This window comes from Lampetra planeri, chromosome 21 (assembly GCF_965212315.1).
Source record: "Lampetra planeri chromosome 21, kcLamPlan1.2.h2, whole genome shotgun sequence".
Classification (NCBI taxonomy): domain Eukaryota; kingdom Metazoa; phylum Chordata; class Hyperoartia; order Petromyzontiformes; family Petromyzontidae; genus Lampetra; species Lampetra planeri.
In genome coordinates this window covers 13,235,424-13,256,570 of record NC_136127.1, presented here as the reverse complement: position 1 = coordinate 13,256,570, position 21,147 = coordinate 13,235,424, and the positions used below count along the sequence as shown (strand labels likewise).

Genomic DNA, 21,147 nt, shown 5'->3' with positions numbered 1-21,147 from the left:
TGCGGCACAAGGCGACTCCACACCTGGGCCTGCAGGCATTAGTCGGTCAGGAAAGTGATGATTTCTGCTGCTGCTGTGCAATCCCACGTAGTCGTAGCGATGCTATGAAGGTGACGAGTAAAGGCGCAGCCTTGCAAGCACTCGCTGAGGCCAGCGCTGGTGGAAGGGCTTCCGGTAGCGAGAGCTCGACACAGGGTATTTGGCCTACTCTTCCACGCTTTGGCTGTGACCAAGAATCAAACATTCATCAATGTATTGGACTGTCCAAATACCGTAATTGCAGCAAGATCCTCTCTAATTCCATGCAGCTGTGCGGCGGTTAGGGGCCGTAAGATAGCGCCTGGAAGGGCAGGTGTGAACTTTACAGCGGCATGGTCGAGCAGCAGGAAAAAGCGATGGCGAGGTTTGTTGACGCCACCAGCATCGGCCGTGAGGACCGCTCAATCTTGGCTTTTTAGTCGGTCGACAATGGTGGGAACACCGCGAGCCCCCCCCCCCCCCCCCGTGATCTTCACGTGGAGTTTACAACAATGGTGGCTCAGGGGCTCCAGTGAACGTGGGTTTTCGAGTCTCGGTTTCGCCGCCCGCCGCAGGGAGCAGCGACGAGGCGACCGCTCCACGCGGTCCCCACTCTCCTCTCCCGGCTGGAGCACGCCATGTACCACACACACATGTCGGTGATGTGCAGCGCGTCTTCTTCGAACGCTGGGGAGCCGTAAAATATCTGCGCCAGCGTGGACGGCACCCTCGTGTTCACCTTCTGAAGCGCTCGCTCGTCACCGTGGCGTGTGCGATGACCACCACCACCACCACGTGACTTTTCTTTCGTGTGGTGCGCGGTGCTTTTAGCGCCACAGCGCGTGGATTTGTAGCGTTTATTTTAATTAGTTTGCTGGTGACTTTGTGTGTTTCATATCGAAATCGCCTCCAGTGCTGTTGCTGCTGGCGGCAATAAAAGTTGTCTAAAAAGTCAAAGTCTCCTCTCTCTCTCCCTCTCCCTGCGCCCACGGACACCGACATCCACCAATTAGAGCGCCACGACCACTCAGGTCACCGCCGATGACCCAATCGCCCGGAATGCGCCACAACTCGTCTGCGCTCAGATGCTAGGACAGCTTTGTATGGTGAAGTGTGCTTAAAATAAACCCGAGACGACCCCACACAGCGTGGCCAGGACCACATCCAGCAGCGGATAAAAACACAACAATGTCTGTCGGGGAACACACCTTGTATTTTATTGGGACCCATGAACCGTGTGCAATTAAAAAGACACACGGACAAAACCACGGAGCAAATGATCGTTTTAAAAACCACAAAAACACCACACCACTCTCAAGCGCACACACACCTCTCAACACACACACACCACCCTCAAGCACAAGCGAGGGAGATGCAGCGACTGCCCATGCCCGCAGTGGTTGGCACGCTGCGCTCAAACCCGGCGACCTCAATGAGTCCCGGGCACGGCTAACATCAGTGGCGAGGGATATCGGAACCGGTCCTGGTCGTTGCGTGCGGCTCGGGGCCAATGCGAGTCTTGTTTCCTGGCGTGTTGGGGGCGCGCTGGGATCACACCGATTATTACACAGTTGCTGCTCAGGGACAGGGAGGGCAGTTGTGGATGTTGATGGAATCTTCAGTCGGGGGCCATGCCCTGCTTCCTCCCCTGGGAGATGTTACCGTGCAGGGTGCGGGCCAGGGAGTGCTGGGCGCAAGGAGGGAAGTGATGGCTGGAGGGAGTGATGGGTGTGCGAATGGTGCAGGAGATCGAGTGCTGCGAACGGGATGCTGGGTGTGGGAGAGGGCGCTGGGTGTCACTCCATCTAGGATCTGTGCATGTTCTGTGCACCCGGTGCTTCCTTCAGCTCCTGCAGGGAGGCACGGTCATGCAGGGAGAAAGAGAGAGAGGTCAGACACGATCATTAGGCCAGTCAAGTGTCCCTAGAACCACACTGGAGCGTGCCCTGACAAGAGGCAGAACTGGCCATGTAGGTACAAGAACGAGTCTAGACGGTACAGCGAGGAGGAGTCCATCCAGAGATTCGCGATCACACTGGGCAGCGACGTAGCCATCATCGCGGTGCAGCACCAGGGACACGTGCCCCACAGGGGCCCGTGCCCCACAGGGGCACAGGCGCCGGGCTACCAAGAGGCGCGAGAAATTGGGCAGCTGGTGGTAGGGTAGCATGGCGGGGAGGGCAGCAATGCCATCCCTTGTTCTGGACAGCGATCGCTTGTTCAGAAGCCGGGGGAAGTGGGGGCAAGTGAAGCAGACGCAGCTCGGAACTGGAATGCAGAACAGAGCGGCGGAGCCAACGAGCCCAGGCCTCGCGAGCCCGTGACCTCGCGAGCCCAGGCCACGGCGCGGTCGCAGCCGACACGAGCGCTGGTGGCTGGGCCGCACGCGGCACCGCTCGGCATCCTGTAACTCAGCCCTGGAGGCAACGAGGGGTGGTGGATCGCGCACAGACGGTGTAAAACTCCCTTTCTGTAGGCGTCGAGGTGCCATTTCCTGTCTCGCCAGGAGAAGACAGGACAGCAAGTGGACTAATCGCCATCTGTATGGGGATTAGGCACTTCCCTCTCGTGCAAGGCATGGACTTTCTCCAGGTGCTCCGGTTTCCTCCCATTTATATAAAAACACTCATCATGAATTGGTTGGAAACATCTTAAAATCAAAACCCAGTGCAGCAGCAGGCTCCTAATGAAAAAACGAGTCCTAGCACTGCGTGTGGCTCTACTAGATAAGTAGATTATAATAATTGTTATCATAGGCACACCACTTGGGGGCCTTGCAGCCCAACAGCTGCGCCAGACAGGAGGACAAGTCGCCGATGACAGATTGTCCACACTTGTTGACAGACACACCGGTACGTGTGTACGACCCTTTGTCAATCCACTGCTGGATGAAAGAGTCCCCACGCCGTGCGGTAGCCGGGTTTGTTTGCCCGCGCTTCGCTGCGCGGGCCACAGCGAGGGTCCGCGTTGCCGCTGGACACTCGGGCTATCGGTGGCTGGGAGCCGAACTCGAGTCACTGGGCCCATAGTGCAGTGCCCCAAGCACGGCACCATCGCCGGCACGAGAGCGGATGTCAGCAGGCGGCCTCTCGTCGCGACCGTAAAGTTTACGGCGAGCCACGCGGGACTCCCTGGCACCGCGGGGCTGTAAAGCCGCCGGCTCGCAGGGCACAGGGCAGCTTCAAGGCCACGCGGCTTCCGCAGACGGTTTGCTAATTGTGTAACGTGCATCTGCGTGCCATAAACAGGCTGCCTCCCCGTCACGGTAATGTGGAATTTTCACCACCGACTCAGAACCGCCAACAGAGCGTGTTCGAGCAGCAGTCACACTTTATCCCGACTCCATCATCACCACGTGAGCGATGATCAATCTCGTGCGACGTAACAATCGGCCCGAGCCGATTCCCTCGCTCCGTCTCCCTCTGGGGCGCACTGCCCCCCCACGCGGCCCTCACGACGGCCGTGCCTCCCGCGCGAGACGCCGGCGGCGAAGTCGACCGCGGTCGGCTCCCCGAGGTCGTGACCTTTGCCTTCAAAGGCCGCCATCCCCGCGGGCGGCGTCCGCGTGGATGGCGGCGCACGTGCCCGAGCCCCGTCGCGCGCTCCGGAGTTCGCTTTGCGCGACCGTGAGAACTCGGGAGGCCAGGACGGGAGTCTCAGTGGAAGGAGTGGCGGGGGTCCCCAAAAGGGGAGAAAAGCAACAGCACCGAAGCAAAACAGAAGTCGGAACAAAAACAACCGCGTCGTCACGTGAGAAATAAAACATTCGTGTCTGCGGCTGCTTCACCCCGTGACGCGTCACTCCTCAAACTCCCCCAGCCAGCCCAGCGAAATGTCGAACATCGTGCCCAACAACGCACAGCGCAGCGCTCCGACATCGCCCGCGAGAGGGAGTTGGCTACAAGGCTTCATAGCTCTCCCACACGCCAGTGACTCGGGGCTGCGAATCTATTCAAAAACACGCTCCCCCACGCTCCCCCACGCTCCCCCACGCTCCCCCACGCTCCCCCACGCTCCCCCACGCTCCCCCACGCTCCCCCACGCTCCCCCACGCTCCCCCACGCTCCCCCACGCTCCCCCGATGCCGCTCAGCCCCGTGGGCAGGGATGCCCAGACGTCTATGGAGGCTGGGGGCAAAGCCGCCTCCCCCGGGGTCACGTTTCTTAACCCCATGCCTGGCAACGCCCTAATCTCCACCTTTCGCGATTACCAAACGCGTTGGTTGCTAAGCAAATCGAGGCACTGCGCAATGCGCGCCGCGCTGGGCGTGCGGTAATCGCAGGGCGTGGACGCGGGAGTTGGGAAACGCTGCGCCAGAGGGCAGGTTTTGGGTTTCCGTTTGGGCAACGTGCCCACAACGAAATCAATGGCCACGGGTTCTGCCCGAACGTCGTGGAATGTGGCCTTCCACAACGTCAAGACTTTCCTACTGGAAGAACAATGCCCACTTGCAGGGACAGCTGCCAGTGGGGGTTCCCCCCATTGCTAGATTGCAGCAGCGCATTAGGAAGCATGACGCAAGGCGCTTGGAATCGCCGATTCATTTAAGCCGTTTAAATCCAAAGCGTTATCGTTTAAGTTGTGACATAAGGTCAGTGGGGGTGGGGGGCTCACCCTCGCTGTCTGGATGATGACGCAGCACGGGCAGAAGAGGGAGTAGACGAGGTCCATGCAGAAGGAGCCCTGCGCACACACACGCACACACACACACACGCGCACACACACACACACACGCGCACACACACACGCGCGCACACACGCGCGCACACACACACGCACACGTGGTGCTTTACACACGACACGTATGTAGAGGGGGGGCAGCATCAAGGTCTTACCTCGCTGCGTGCGGTAGAATGCCACGTGGAGCAGCAACCAGATGTGTTGATCCCGCAGATGTGTTGATCCCGCAGATGTGTTGATCCCGCACTCACAAAAGAAGAACTCCAGCCAATCGTGGATAGTCGCCTCCTCGTCACTCGTTCATCTCTACTCGCATGGGGTGCCGTGAACTTCACTCTACTCGCATGGGGTGCCGTGAACTTCACTCTACTCGCATGGGGTGCCGTGAACTTCACTCTACTCGCATGGGGTGCCGTGAACTTCACTCTACTCGCATGGGGTGCCGTGAACTTCACTCTACTCGCATGGGGTGCCGTGAACTTCACTCTACTCGCATGGGGTGCCGTGAACTTCACTCTACTCGCATGGGGTGCCGTGAACTTCACTCGTCCATGCCCCGATACTGACTGGGTTGTCTCATCCACCACCACACTGCACGTCACACCACTCCCTCACCCACCCACCACTTGCACGTCACACCACTCCCTCACCCACCCACCCACTCACCCACGTCACACCACTCCCTCACCCACTCACTCACCCACTCACGTCACAGCACACCACTCCCTCACCCACTCACTCACCCACCCACCCACGTCACACCACTCCCTCACCCACGTCACAGCACACCACTCCCTCACCCACCCACCCACCTACCCACTCACCACTGCACGTCACACCACTTCTCTTTCAAGGTTCTTGCGCCACTTTGGGATCCCCTCTTACAGCAAGACTCCCGCACAATGCAAGACACGTGTCCACTCATCCTGGACAACTCTGATAGTGCTTTTTGTTGCTGGCCGCTGGACGTTGTGGATATTTGGCTCCGGTGCTCAGCAACCATTTAAAAATATCATCTAAAATATGAAGAATGTTCAAAAAGACAAAGATCCGCCATAAAGCAAGTGGCCAACACCACACCCGGCCGCCTTTGTCTCCCTAGTGGCGATGTTTACACACCGCCGCACCAGCTACTCATTTGAGGCTCACTCGACCGAGGGGGAGGCCCAGAACCGGTTACAATATTCGCCACGATTGTTGGTCACGAGCGGGAATCGAACTCGGGTCGCCGGGTTCGTAGCAGTGTGCGAACCGCTACACTACCGCCCCCACCGTTACACACACACACATTATATATGTATTAGTTTCAGGGCCAATATCTTAATTGGAAAATGTGTTATTTTTTTTAACATTCAAATGCGCTGGGTAAGGGGCCTGACTTCTTAGCCCTATTTGCAGCCTCCGACGTGGCCCGCTGGCCCAGAGGGGCCCGAGTCGGTGGTGACGCCGCAGAGCACCGTGGCGATGCGAACCACGTGGCTCTCGACACAAACACGACGATGGGTGACGATGATGACGACGAGGATGACGAGGCGTGATGAGGCGTGATGACGCCTGCACAATACATCCGAGTGGCGTCGTCGTCATCATCATCAGCCATGATCGATCAACTGCTGGATGATGGTCGGCGGCTCCACACAGCCCCTGCTCCACACAGCCCCTGCTCCACACAGCCCCTGCTCCACACAGCCCCTGCTCCACACAGCCCCTGCTCCACACAGCCCCTGCTCCACACAGCCCCTGCTCCACACAGCCCCTGCTCCACACAGCCCCTGCTCCACACAGCCCCTGCTCCACACAGCCCCTGCTCCACACAGCCCCTGCTCCACACAGCCCCTGCTCCACACAGCCCCTGCTCCACACAGCCCCTGCTCCACACAGCCCCTGCTCCACACAGCCCCTGCTCCACACAGCCCCTGCTCCACACAGCCCCTGCTCCACACAGCCCCTGCTCCACACAGCCCCTGCTCCACACAGCCCCTGCTCCACACAGCCCCTGCTCCACACAGCCCCTGCTCCACACAGCCCCTGCTCCACACAGCCCCTGCTCCACACAGCCCCTGCTCCACACAGCCCCTGCTCCACACAGCCCCTGCTCCACACGGGGAGCCGACTTCGTCGGCACCGTGGGCCGCGAAGCCTCGGGACGGCTCGTGCCCGGCAGCTGGGATCACGTCGCAACACCGCGGTGGCGGCTCACTGCGCGTCTCGCTCTCGAGGCGGGAGCGAAGTGACGCGTTGGCTTCGTTTCGTGCTCCGGGCGCGTTTTACGTGCCCGGTAAAAGCGGTAACCGGTTTCTATAGCGGCTATCGGAAATGCGCGAGATGGGGACCTCCCGCGTGCAGACGACGACGTGTGGAGGGAGTCGGCGCCACTCCCCCCGTCGCCTCGGGCTCGCCAGTCGAGGGGCGCGGGTTGATTCAATTGCATCATCACCAACACCACCGCCACCACAGCCATCGTCACTGGTGTTGTCACCATATTACCATCACCACCATTAGTTTATGTACGTGTGCGTGGGTCGCTACGAGTTTACAATACGGTCCATCGTTTGGGTTGCACGGCCACAATCGCAATACTGCGGCTCGTGTCTCTAATTTGGACATCTGTGAAAAAGCGCTTCATAGCTCATCGGATTCCCCCAGTATAAAAACATCTGCCGAGATGTGGTGCAGCATCGGGCTGTAGTTGATGTCCTGATGCGATCGGTGGTGACACCGCGAGAGTCGAGGAGGAGGAATGCGAGAGGCAGGAGGGAGTGCGACGAGGCGTGTGGGTCTGGGAGGAGGTGGACGAGGATGAGGTTTGTCTATTCCGGAGGCCCTCGCTACTCGTGACCCAGGGCGCCGCTGAGCGGCCACGCACCCTTCGCACGGCGACTGCTGCCGACGTCGGGGTTAGGATCCTGGTCCCGCGAACACCAAACGCCAAGCGGGCAGCAACAAACAGCACAATTGCCGTCGCAGTTTGTAAAAAAACACGTTTCTTAAATAGAGCGAGGTTATTTTTAGAAGACTTGAAAGAAAAGCCGCGGGGAGGGACCTCTGAAATCACAAATCGCTTAGTGGCCAGCGACGTCACCCCTGGCTGTTTATCAACTCAAAACCCTGGCGCCGTTTGCACAGGCTGCCGCCTGCCCCCTGCCCATGCTCGAGATGGCACGCACACTCACGGAGCCTGCAATCGTGTTTAATGTGGTCTAACAGCGAGCTACGTCATGAGTGCAGCGATGATCGTGGCGATAATGGTGGCTGCGGTTTTAGTGGAGGTAATGTGTAATGGTGATTATCATAGTGGAAGTGATGATGATTAATATAAGTGGAAGTAATGGTAATGATCGCGGCGATGGCGGCAATGGCGGTGATGACGATGGTAACATAGCGATAGCGGAGGTGACGATGGTCGCCATCGCCGTGATGGACGTGACGGCTGCAAACTGTTGAGTAGCTCGATGCCAATGTCGAGGTGTGCCGGACACGACGAGGGACTTCAGGAGAGTCCGCGTCGTGTCGCCGTTCCTACCCCTCCCCCGTTGAAGGTGCGCAGAAGACACTGCGAGTACTCGATATGGCGAGAGCTGCATGGCCACCGTGACACTGTGTTTGGTCTTTAACGCATCTCTGTCGCTCTGCATCTCCATGGGTCTACAGGTGTACACAGTTTGAGTTGCATGGTAAGACTCGTCCCACCGTGGTTCGTGTTCAGTGGATCTCTACGAGTCCCTATCGTCGTGTTCAGTGGATCTCGATGGGTCCCTATCGTTGGAGTGTATGGTCCATATTTTGGCGGTAATGATGGTGGTGGTGATCAGCCAACGCGCGCGCCTACAACCGCCACCGCGTGACCCACGACGCAGCAGCAGCAGGAGCAGCAACAGCAGCGCGACTCACGTCTATGCCGCGCATCTCGCGCGTCTTGGTTCGACTCTGCGCCACGAACCACCAGCCCAGGCAGTAGACGAAGAAGGCGGCGCCGCAGAGGCAGCAGCTGCCCTGGCCCGTGTCCTCGGCGTTGTGCCCGGCCAGGATGCACGGGCAGAAGTAAGTCTGCAGGCACATGCCGCAGTTCCCGAAGCAGCCGAACAGCCCGTAGGTCCAGTCCCCTCCCATGGCCGATCGAGATGAAGAACGCGCAGGAGATGGAAGTTTCGGATCTGTTGGAACACCGCGAGCGTCGCTGTTGAGCTGCCCTGCCGAGTGAATCGCGGGGCTGCTGGTGCTGCTGCTGGTGCTGCAGAGTGCGGTGCGAGCAGGGACGGCGCGCGCGCCTATATCTGGAGTAGGGAACGGGGAGGGGATCACCCGGGCGCCTCCTCCGCACCCAACCCCCACGACTCGCGATCCCACCGCCACCGCCACGCCTCGATTATTGCACTCGCTCGCTCACCTCCCTCGACAACACCCGCACAGCCTCTCCCATCGCCCAACCCCTCTGCGTGTCTCCAAGCCCTACATATATACACAGACACAAACATTCATGGACGAACCGGTAACAGTCTTCAGAATGGGTGACCAGTTCTGAAATAAATCGGTTAGGAAGGAATGCACGACCTGGGTTAGGAAGGAATGCACGACCTGGCACGCGCCGACGGACAAGCCGCACGGCGAGCTGAGTCGCCGCGTGGTGCCGCGTGTGCCCTGCTGCCTTCGGAGTTCGTGCGTAGCCAACCGCGCTGTGCCACACAAGTTCAGCATACATACAAAGGGGCAGCCCTGCAAGTGCTCGCTCACGCCTATGTTGGCGGAAGGGCTTCCGCTCGCGGGTGCTCTCGTGGGGTGTATTTGGTCTACTCTTCCACGCTGCCCAGACGTCTGAAGAGGTGGGGGCGCGCCCACACTCGACCCCTACGCAGTGCGAGCTCGTCCCAGTCGACTGGGTGCCCAGGCCCAGCTGTGACGCCGGCCACAAACTCCGCTGAAGCGCCCTTCGCGTCTCAGGTTAAAAGGTCAACGTGCTGTGTCGATCACTGCTTGGCACGTGCGGTAAACCGGTAACCGTTATATTCGAATCATTGGTTTCCATTCGATTACTGATAATTCAGAAGAAACACGATTTTAATAGCCTCGTAAAATACAAAGGTCCCCCCGTGTAGCCTGACAAGGCTGCTGGGGAAAGTGCTGCCACAGCAAGCACCGAGTAGGGGAGCGGACGAGAGGCGGGGACACGCGGCTACACCGCGGGGTAAATGATTGGCCGCGAAGTCCCGGAGCCAAACAGGACGCCTCATGCACCTACCCAAGACAGTAATACGAATACCCCTTAATATTGTAGCATTAGGTTTACACAGCCCATCAGCCACACGCACGACATTCCTTGTGGGAGTGCAACATTTTAACCAGCGCCGGTTTAAACTTTAAACACACAGCGTGACTCTGGGGGGCGATTTAGACATCAAGTTACTTATCAGTGAAGCGTTGCTCGAGCCCAATGTTGGAGAGCTGCCATCTGTTTATAGGCATCGTCATAACCGTGAGATTAATGTCGATGGCTGCACTCGTGTTGACACATCCATGGAATACTACAGCCTCACCTTGTCGTGACGAGTCCCTTATCTGAACATCGAACTGAATGCCAACTTATGACCTGCGCCGTAAGGAGGAGCACCACAATCTGCACTGAGACTTTGAACCGCGCCGATGCCCTCAGCACGGAGTCGGCACGGGCCCAAGTCGAGCCATGCCCGGAGCCCGGAGCCCGGAGCCCGGGGGGCACCTGCTTGCTGCCATGCCAACTGGAGCTGCGATTCGCGGTGCGGTCTCACTCCGTGCTCAGTTCCTCGCGTTAATGCGCAACAAAGGACGTGACCCCGCACGTGACCCCGCACGTGACCCCGCACGTGACCCCGCACGTGACCCCGCACGTGACCCCGCACGTGACCCCGCACGTGACCCCGCACGTGACCCCGCACGTGACCCCGCACGTGACCCCGCACGTGACCCCGCACGTGACCCCGCACGTGACCCCGCACGTGACCCCGCACGTGACCCCGCACGTGACCCCGCACGTGACCCCGCACGTGACCCCGCACGTGACCCCGCACGTGACCCCGCACGTGTCACGGACACTGACTTTGAATGGTGACATTTGAATGGGGAGGGTGGCGGCTGGGCACACTCCTACATTCTATAAAGTCCACTTAGAACTGCAGCACACCCCCCCCCTCCAGCTCCAACACAAACGACAGCGCCGACCTGCACCTGCATCTCGCGCGTGCGCTCTGGCGTCCCTCGCTCGCGGCGCTATTGTTGCACCGTTTGAGACTCGTGCGCGTTCTGTTTATGACCGTTAAACGCCTCCTCGTGTGTCCATTGTGCAACATTCCTTACGGCCCTTATCTCGTTCTCGACAATACCGACGTTGCTACTGTGCTCACGCAGCGCCACGGACCTCCCGTGTAGAATAGCCGGGCAACTGGCGAGACGGGCAACTGGCGAGACGGGACCTACATCCGCCTAGGTTGACTCGGCCTTAAATGAGTACTGGACATCTGTGAGCAAGGGTTTCATATTTTATTATGTTTTATTTTTATTATTTCCCTTCTACGTGACTTTACCGAAAGAACCAAGAAGATGAATCCCTGCAGTCACGAAAGCTTTAAATAGAAATTTAAGGGTTTCCTAGCTCGTCGGGTTTCCCGAGGATAAATAAAGATCCAGATTCTCAAAGCTTCCGAGTAAAAGAGGAGTCGAAGTCGAGGGCGTCTGCTGGAGATGCCAGGCGAGTCGCCCCGCGTGGAGCGACGTCGCCTCTCCGCGGAGTTTCCCTCGCGGCCCCACGTGACGAGACTCCCCCCCCCCCCCCAGGAGGGCGTGGTGCTGGCCACACCACCCCCCCTTAAAGATATGCTCTCTAACAGCACTTGCCCCAACATGCTGGTGAAGGCTATACAGGGGATGTTTGTCTTCGTGTGCGCCATACCTGTTCGTCTGTGTACAAAGGGTGGGAAGAAGTGCGGGCGGGCGGGCGGGCGCTGTAGGCGCTAAAGCACACAGCGGAGTGACGAGCGGCACTGCTCTTGCATCATCCAGCGGTCCCACCTCATGACGGACGCTTGTGTTGCGCCCGAAACGTCGTGACTTGTTTTATTTTCTACCTACGTGACTTTGCCGAAAGAACCAAAGCGTATGGATTCCTGCAGTCACGAAAGCTTCAAATCAAGACAGCACAAGATCGTTAGGAAATCCTCTTTAAATGCCCAGCTGGTAGATAGACAAACAGCGAGTTTTGTGGATGTGTAGTTAACGCGAGATGCACGAGGCTTGTGACCAGCGCACCGTGACACGCACCAACCCGCCCCCCGCCCCCCCGGCCACACCGCGTGGCGGCTGCTGCTGCTGCTCGACTCGGCGTGGATGCGCGCGGCTCCCAGCGCAGCAACACCCAGCGGAGTGGCGCTGCACGGTCCCCCTGCCTTCACCAGCCCGCAGGGAAGTACGGCGAAATGTACAAAGTGATTGGGAGGCTCTCATCCAGCAGTGGATCGACAACGCGGACTGTGCACGAACATTTCACATTATCCAGTGGAGATGTCGGCTGTCCGCCATCACGGCTGAGGGTCCCTGCTCACGGCAGAAACCGCACCGCGCCCGGCCCCATTCTCGGCTGGGTGCGGCACCGACCTTGATCGTCACCAGTGACCACCATCATGATCAGCAGCAGCGATCAATGAACTCGTCACTAAGATAATCACCGGTGCCCTTCATCATCACCAGCGACCCTTGGCTTCTCCAAGAGGAAGCGTGGGAGTGAAGTCGATCCTCGCTCCAGATGTTTCCTCTCCACTCGCTCCGAGGTCCCCATCACAGGGAAACACGGGCGCGCTTTCACCATCAGTGGACCACAATCCAGGGTAACGGGAACATTCAAACTCAAGTGGCTCTCGTTTCTATTTGACTCCGCGCTCGCGGGGGTGGGGAGCTGCGTCCGTCTCGTTCGCCTCCTCTGCACATTTGACAGCGCGTGTGCACACGGTGCAGAAACCACGAGCCAGTGGTGAAGAACTGGATTGGTCTCCTCCCGTCTTAGGTCGCCATCGAAGCACATTTGGTCAAATGTGACAGAGCAGCAGCGATGCAAAATGTGGACCGGGTTTTGTCCTGTTGAGGATTCCTCGGCAAGATGTAGTCCCCAATGCTCACTGCTGCAAAGTTTGCCTCTGGAAATCCTACACGTGTGGAGTTCCCCCACTTTCACGATACGAGTTTGGCTAATGCCAACCACAACAATGTCACTCGTAAGCGACGAGGCACACCTGGAGGAACAGAAACATATGGAGGGGAGAGTCTCGTCATTGACAGCCGTGACGCCTCGACGGTTTGTGTCCTCCCGTCAAGCCGAGTGGTGGTGGCGGCACGTGACTGCTGCTGCTGCTGCGGCACGTGACTGCTGCTGCTGCTGCTGCTGCGGCACGTGACTGCTGCTGCTGCTGCTGCTGCTGCGGCACGTGACTGCTGCTGCTGCTGCTGCTGCTGCGGCACGTGACTGCTGCTGCTGCTGCTGCTGCGGCACGTGACTGCTGCTGCTGCTGCTGCGGCACGTGACTGCTGCTGCTGCTGCTGCGGCACGTGACTGCTGCTGCTGCTGCTGCGGCACGTGACTGCTGCTGCTGCTGCTGCGGCACGTGACTGCTGCTGCTGCTGCTGCTGCTGCGGCACGTGACTGCTGCTGCTGCTGCTGCTGCTGCGGCACGTGACTGCTGCTGCTGCTGCTGCTGCTGCTGCTGCGGCACGTGACTGCTGCTGCTGCTGCTGCGGCACGTGACTGCTGCTGCTGCTGCTGCTGCGGCACGTGACTGCTGCTGCTGCTGCTACTGCGGCACGTGACTGCTGCTGCTGCTGCTGCTGCGGCACGTGACTGCTGCTGCTGCTGCTGCTGCGGCACGTGACTGCTGCTGCTGCTGCTGCGGCACGTGACTGCTGCTGCTGCTGCTGCTGCGGCACGTGACTGCTGCTGCTGCTGCTGCTGCGGCACGTGACTGCTGCTGCTGCTGCTGCGGCACGTGACTGCTGCTGCTGCTGCGGCACGTGACTGCTGCTGCTGCTGCTGCTGCGGCACGTGACTGCTGCTGCTGCTGCTGCTGCGGCACGTGACTGCTGCTGCTGCTGCTGCTGCGGCACGTGACTGCTGCTGCTGCTGCTGCTGCGGCACGTGACTGCTGCTGCTGCTGCTGCTGCGGCACGTGACTGCTGCTGCTGCTGCGGCACGTGACTGCTGCTGCTGCTGCTGCTGCTGCGGCACGTGACTGCTGCTGCTGCTGCTGCGGCACGTGACTGCTGCTGCTGCTGCTGCTGCACGTGACTGCTGCTGCTGCTGCGGCACGTGACTGCTGCTGCTGCTGCGGCACGTGACTGCTGCTGCTGCTGCTGCTGCTGCGGCACGTGACTGCTGCTGCTGCTGCTGCTGCTGCTGCGGCACGTGACTGCTGCTGCTGCTGCTGCTGCGGCACGTGACTGCTGCTGCTGCACGTGACTGCTGCTGCTGCTGCTGCACGTGACTGCTGCTGCTGCTGCACGTGACTGCTGCTGCTGCTGCACGTGACTGCTGCTGCTGCTGCTGCTGCTGCTGCAGCACGTGACTGCTGCTGCTGCACGTGACTGCTGCTGCTGCTGCTGCTGCTGCGCACGTGACTGCTGCTGCTGCTGCTGCTGCGGCACGTGACTGCTGCTGCTGCTGCTGCTGCGGCACGTGACTGCTGCTGCTGCTGCGGCACGTGACTGCTGCTGCTGCTGCTGCTGCTGCGGCACGTGACTGCTGCTGCTGCACGTGACTGCTGCTGCTGCTGCTGCACGTGACTGCTGCTGCTGCTGCACGTGACTGCTGCTGCTGCTGCTGCTGCTGCGGCACGTGGCTGCTGCTGCTGCTGCTGCGGCACGTGACTGCTGCTGCTGCTGCTGCTGCTGCTGCTGCGGCACGTGACTGCTGCTGCTGCTGCTGCTGCGGCACGTGACTGCTGCTGCTGCTGCTGCGGCACGTTGCTGCTGCGGCACGTGACTGCTGCTGCTGCGGCACGTGACTGCTGCTGCTGCTGCGGCACGTGACTGCTGCTGCTGCTGCGGCACGTGACTGCTGCTGCTGCTGCTGCTGCTGCGGCACGTGACTGCTGCTGCTGCTGCTGCGGCACGTGACTGCTGCTGCTGCTGCTGCGGCACGTGACTGCTGCTGCTGCTGCTGCTGCTGCGGCACGTGACTGCTGCTGCTGCTGCTGCTGCTGCTGCGGCACGTGACTGCTGCTGCTGCTGCTGCTGCTGCTGCTGCGGCACGTGACTGCTGCTGCTGCTGCTGCGGCACGTGACTGCTGCTGCTGCTGCTGCTGCGGCACGTGACTGCTGCTGCTGCTGCTACTGCGGCACGTGACTGCTGCTGCGGCACGTGACTGCTGCTGCTGCTGCTGCGGCACGTGACTGCTGCTGCGGCACGTGACTGCTGCTGCTGCTGCGGCACGTGACTGCTGCTGCGGCACGTGACTGCTGCTGCTGCTGCGGCACGTGACTGCTGCTGCTGCGGCTGCTGCGGCACGTGACTGCTGCTGCTGCGGCTGCTGCGGCACGTGACTGCTGCTGCTGCGGCTGCTGCGGCACGTGACTGCTGCTGCTGCTGCTGCGGTACGTGACTGCTGCTGCGGCTGCTGCGGCACGTGACTGCTGCTGCTGCTGCTGCGGCACGTGACTGCTGCTGCTGCTGCTGCGGCACGTGACTGCTGCTGCGGCACGTGACTGCTGCTGCTGCTGCTGCGGCACGTGACTGCTGCTGCTGCTGCTGCTGCGGCACGTGACTGCTGCTGCTGCTGCTGCGGCACGTGACTGCTGCTGCGGCACGTGACTGCTGCTGCTGCTGCGGCACGTGACTGCTGCTGCTGCTGCGGCACGTGACTGCTGCTGCTGCGGCACGTGACTGCTGCTGCTGCTGCGGCACGTGACTGCTGCTGCTGCTGCGGCACGTGACTGCTGCTGCTGCTGCGGCACGTGACTGCTGCTGCTGCTGCTGCTGCTGCGGCACGTGACTGCTGCTGCTGCGGCACGTGACTGCTGCTGCACGTGACTGCTGTTGCTGCGGCACGTGACTGCTGCTGCGGCACGTGACTGCTGCTGCGGCACGTGACTGCTGCTGCTGCACGTGACTGCCTGTAGCCCAGCGCTGTGGAGGCAGCAGCGAGGGTTGGTGGGTCACCGCACGAATGTTGTGAAGCTCCCATCCCATCGGGGTCGAGGGGGTGTCATTCCCCGTCTCGCCAAGAGGAAGCAGTACAGCAAGTGGACACATCGCTCTCCGTTTTAACATCCGTACGGGGTTTCATCTTCAACTAATAAAACCACTGTAGCAGCAGCAGGAACCCTGCTGACCAAGTCACACGCCCCGGTGCGGCTTTCCTGGATCAATATGTTCATTATGAATATTACACAATGCCAAAGCCTCACAGCAAGGAGGAGAGGTTTCGCATCACGACCTCCCATAGCAAACAAAAACGACAGCGTTCAGCTGACAAAAATCCCAACGCTTAACAATTACACCGCAAATTACTGGGTGGATGACAACACAGGCAGGAGCCACACACACCTGACAGCAACACACAGGCAGCAGCAACACACACAGGCGGCAACACACCTGGCAGAGGACCCGACTCAGTGTAACTTTTCTGGGTAAACACACGAACTATTGGCGATCATAAAAACGTCGTCGTCATCATCATCAGCAGCAGGAGGGGTTGCGCAAGAGGCGCGGCCGACTCAAGCGCGACCTCGCGGCGCAGACTCCGACCGCTCGGGGGCGAGGGGGGCGGGGCTCGCGGGCGCCCCCTCCCCCGGCGCGTCTCTCTTTGCCAACACCCCCCGGGCTGGGCAATTGTATTTACAACTCGCCCCCGCGGCAGTCACGGCGGGGGCTGCTTTACGAGCACCGGGGCTTTGTAAACTTAGCAACCAGCCGGTGGCAACAAGCCGAGTCCCTCACGCCAGGGCTCCTCCTCAAGCTCGCTGCCCCTCCCCCCCCCACGCGGTCTGCCCCCCCCCCACGCGGTCTGCCCCCCCCCCCACGCGGTCTGCCCCCCCCCACGCGGTCTGCCCCCCCCCCACGCGGTCTGCCCCCCCCCCACGCGGTCTGCCCCCCCCCCACGCGGTCTGCCCCCCCCCCACGCGGTCTGCCCCCCCCCCACGCGGTCTGCCCCCCCCCCCACGCGGTCTGCCCCCCCCCCACGCGGTCTGCCCCCCCCCCACGCGGTCTGCCCCCCCCCCCACGCGGTCTGCCCCCCCCCCACGCGGTCTGCCCCCCCCCCACGCGGTCTGCCCCCCCCCCACGCGGTCTGCCCCCCCCCCACGCGGTCTGCCCCCCCCCCCACGCGGTCTGCCCCCCCCCCCACGCGGTCTGCCCCCCCCCCCCCACGCGGTCTGCCCCCCCCCCACGCGGTCTGCCCCCCCCCCACGCGGTCTGCCCCCCCCCCCACGCGGTCTGCCCCCCCCCCACGCGGTCTGCCCCCCCCCCCCCACGCGGTCTGCCCCCCCCCCACGCGGTCGTGGGGAGCGGTGCTCCCCGCTCTCTCCCACCCACGGTCTCGAATCCCCGCGTCCCTAAAATCCCGTCCGCGTGAGATTTGAAGCGCGCGTATCTCCATGTCCTCGCTTCATCGCACCGTTGCTAATTTCGGTTCCGTTTCCGTGATCAGCGTCCACGACTGCTCCCCACCACGATGGTCCCAGCGGCAGCAGCAGCAGCAGCGTCCACCCACCGTCACCGGGGGCAAAGCCCTGCTCGGGGCGCGCCGGTGACTCGATGGAGCATTATGGGGTCTCGTGACATCTAGTGCAGGTTTAAATAAAACATTTTTTTTAATGTATCACCCTCCAGAAGGTTGAGTCAGATGTTCACACGACGGATCACACGCGTGAAGGAGACTGAACGAGCAGAACCGGTTTTGATTTTAAATCCCTCATTTCAATATTTGTTGCATATTCGTAATCACGTGACGAGATCAAGGACATCACAGCGCGCAACCCTTGCCTCGTGTTCGAGAACGGCCCGCGGATGCGGATACCACAGAACGGCCACCGAGACGACTCCTCGCTCAAGTAGCCTCTGGTCCACACGCAGTCGAGGGGGCAAGCGCTCTCCCGCTCGCTCCGCAACATCGCGAGCTTCGTCACGTGACCGTCAACCTGATATTGACATTCTCACCGCTGGAATTTGGCGGAATCAAATGTAACGACGCGGTGTGTGCGTTGGGTGTAGAGTCACTGGTGGCGGGGCTGAGGCCATCAACTCGCTGCGCTCGAGGACATCGACCTCGCAGGCGGTGGCCGAAACTCCGAGTCACGTGCAGGCCCTCGGCTGCGGCGGCTCGGCGCACGAACCTCCGAGCCACCACGGCCACCCGCAGAAGCGAGGTTTGATTGCCGTCTACCCACGCATCCCTTCAACAAGCCACAACGCCCCTGCGGGGTGAAGTATGGTCAACAACCCGCACGGGCGGCACTGGAGAGGGAGGCTTTCGTCCAGTAGGTGATTGACAAAGGGCTGTAAATCGTGATGAGGTCCATTAACCCTGGACCTTGCACGGGGCTGTTGTTTCGTATGGCGTTACCAGACAAGGGAAGTCACGACTCGCTGGACACAATCTCATGTTCTCGGCCATTCGTAGGTGAAGCTGGGAATCCGTTGGCTTTCCTCGTGACAATCGGGTGAAGTCGGCCAAGAGAGTTCCCACGAGTGACCTCTGCTGCTGCCGCCGCCGCTCACCCCCCCCCCGCCTCGGGTCGCAGAGGGCCGCGACCCTTCCAGAGGTTAATGCACGCACAGCCAGAGCCACCCTCGCCTCTCCCATCACCAACATCCGCAACACCGTTCTCAAAACCACCCTCACTCAACACGCTCACCACAATCAGCACCACGCGGACCACAATCCTCACCACGCGCACTCGATGCGAGTCCATGGGTCCCTGTGGAGGTCCGAGGGACCCCAAGTGGCGGTGTGCGTCTCCCATATTCGAGTGGCCGGAGGGGAGTTCGTGTGGGTGGCGGGAGCGGCGTGGGGGACGCGAGAGATTCCGGTTCCTCCCCGCCGCCTTTCCCTTCTTCTCCTTTGAGCGGCGGCGAATGTTCAGCGAACCCGAGCGCTGCTGTGGCTCCCGTGTGGCTCCGTGGTTGTGCGCGAGTCGACATCTCGCACCGTGCACCACCGCTCAGCTACGCCACGGTTCCCGCTCGCATCATTCGCCGGGAGCGTTTGAGACGTTCACCAGGAGGCGGCTACTCCTGAAACCTGCACACTGGCTCGCTCCCTCCACGCGGACCAACCACTCCAACAACCAAACCGCAGCAGCTGTACAGAGCCCTGCCCCCCCCTGTACCCCCTCCCACCTGAATCCTCACCCATTACACGGAGCCACAGCCTCACCTGCAAACAGGGACCGGTGGTGCACCACTCCCCACCACCATCACCACTCCCCACCACCATCACCACTCCCCACCACCATCACCACTCCCCACCACCATCACCACTCCCCACCACCATCACCACTCCCCACCACCATCACCACTCCCCACCACCATCACCACTCCCCACCACCATCACCACTCCCCACCACCATCACCACTCCCCACCACCATCACCACTCCCCACCACCATCACCACTCCCCACCACCATCACCACTCCCCACCACCATCACCACTCCCCACCACCATCACCACTCCCCACCACCATCACCACTCCCCACCACCATCACCACTCCCCCACCACCATCACCACTCCCCACCACCATCACCACTCCCCACCACCATCACCACTCCCCACCACCATCACCACTCCCCACCACCATCACCACTCCCCACCACCATCACCACTCCCCACCACCATCACCACTCCCCACCACCATCACCACTCCCCACCACCATCACCACTCCCCACCACCATCACCACTCCCCACCACCATCACCACTCCCCACCACCATCACTCCACTGCACCCAACACTGCCCCACCACCATCACCACTCCCACCACATCACCACTCCCTCACCACCATCACCACTACCCCACCACCATCACCACTCCCCACCACCATCACCACTCCCCACCACCATCACCACTCCCCACCACCATCACCACTCCCCACCTACCATCACCACTCCCCACCACCATCACCACTCCCCACCACCATCACTCACCACTTCCCCACCACCATCACCACTCCCCACCACCATCACCTCTCCCCACCACCATCACCACTCCCCACCACCATCACCACTCCCCACCACCATCACCACTCCCCCACCACCATCACCACTCCCCACCACCATCACCACTCCCCACCACCATCACCACTCCCCACCACCATCACCACTCCCACCACCATCACCACTCCCCACCACCATCACCACTCCCCACCACCATCACCACTCCTCCACCACCATCACCACTCCCCACCACCATCACCACTCCCCTCCACCATCACCACTCCCCACCACCATCACCACTCCCACCACCATCACCTCACTCCCCACCACCATCACCACTCCCCCACCACCATTCACCACTCCCCACCACCATCACCACTCCCCACCACCATCACCACTCCCCACCACCATCACCACTCCCACCACCATCACCACTCCCCACCACCATCACCACTCCCCACCACCATCACCACTCCCCACCACCATCACCACTCCCCACCACCATCACCACTCCCCACCACCATCACCACTCCCCACCACCATCACCACTCCCCACCACCATCACCACTCCCCACCACCATCACCACTCCCCACCACCATCACCACTCCCCACCACCATCACCACTCCCCACCACCATCACCACTCCCCACCACCATCACCACTCCCCACCACCATCACCACTCCCCACCACCATCACCACTCCCCACCACCATCACCACTCCCCACCACCATCACCACTCCCCACCACCATCACCACTCCCCACCACCATCACCACTCCCCACCACCATCACCACTCCCCACCACCATCACCACTCCCCACCACCATCACCACTCCCCACCACCATCACCACTCCCCACCACCATCACACCACTCCCCACCACCATCACCACTCCCCACCACCATCACCACTCCCCACCACCATCACCACTCCCCACCACCATCACCACTCCCCACCACCATCACCACTCCCCACCCACCATCACCACTCCCCTCCACCACCATCACCACTCCCCACCACCATCACCACTCCCCACCACCATCACCACTCCCCCACCACCATCACCACTCCCCACCACCATCACCACTCCCCACCACCATCACCACTCCCCACCAACCATCACCACTCCCCACCACCATCACCACTCCCCACCACCATCACCACTCCCCACCACCATCACCACTCCCCACCACCATCACCACTCTCCCCACCACCATCACCACTCCCCCCACCACCATCACCACTCCCCACCACCATCACCACTCCCCACCACCATCACCACCTCCC

The 21,147-nt window shown here is 61.1% G+C and overlaps 1 protein-coding gene across 4 annotated transcripts in view; it reads right to left on the bottom strand.

The window, feature by feature from the left end:
• Positions 1-1,213: 1,213 nt before the first annotated feature.
• Positions 1,214-21,147, bottom strand: part of LOC144724736 (uncharacterized) — a 25,314-nt gene continuing 5,380 nt past the window's right edge. The window contains exons 1-4 of one of the 4 annotated variants that reach the window (XM_078604104.1): positions 16,301-16,403; positions 8,590-8,852; positions 4,633-4,701; positions 1,214-1,868 (exon numbers count right to left, since the gene is read on the bottom strand). In XM_078604104.1, the coding sequence (XP_078460230.1) occupies positions 1,824-1,868; positions 4,633-4,701; positions 8,590-8,808 (333 nt within the window). In that variant the 5' untranslated portion in view covers positions 8,809-8,852; positions 16,301-16,403 and the 3' untranslated portion in view covers positions 1,214-1,823. Of the gene's footprint in view, positions 1,869-4,632; positions 4,702-8,589; positions 9,032-11,617; positions 11,947-16,300; positions 16,404-21,147 lie in introns of those variants that run through there. The other 3 variants (XM_078604103.1, XM_078604101.1, XM_078604102.1) reach the window with 3 other exon arrangements.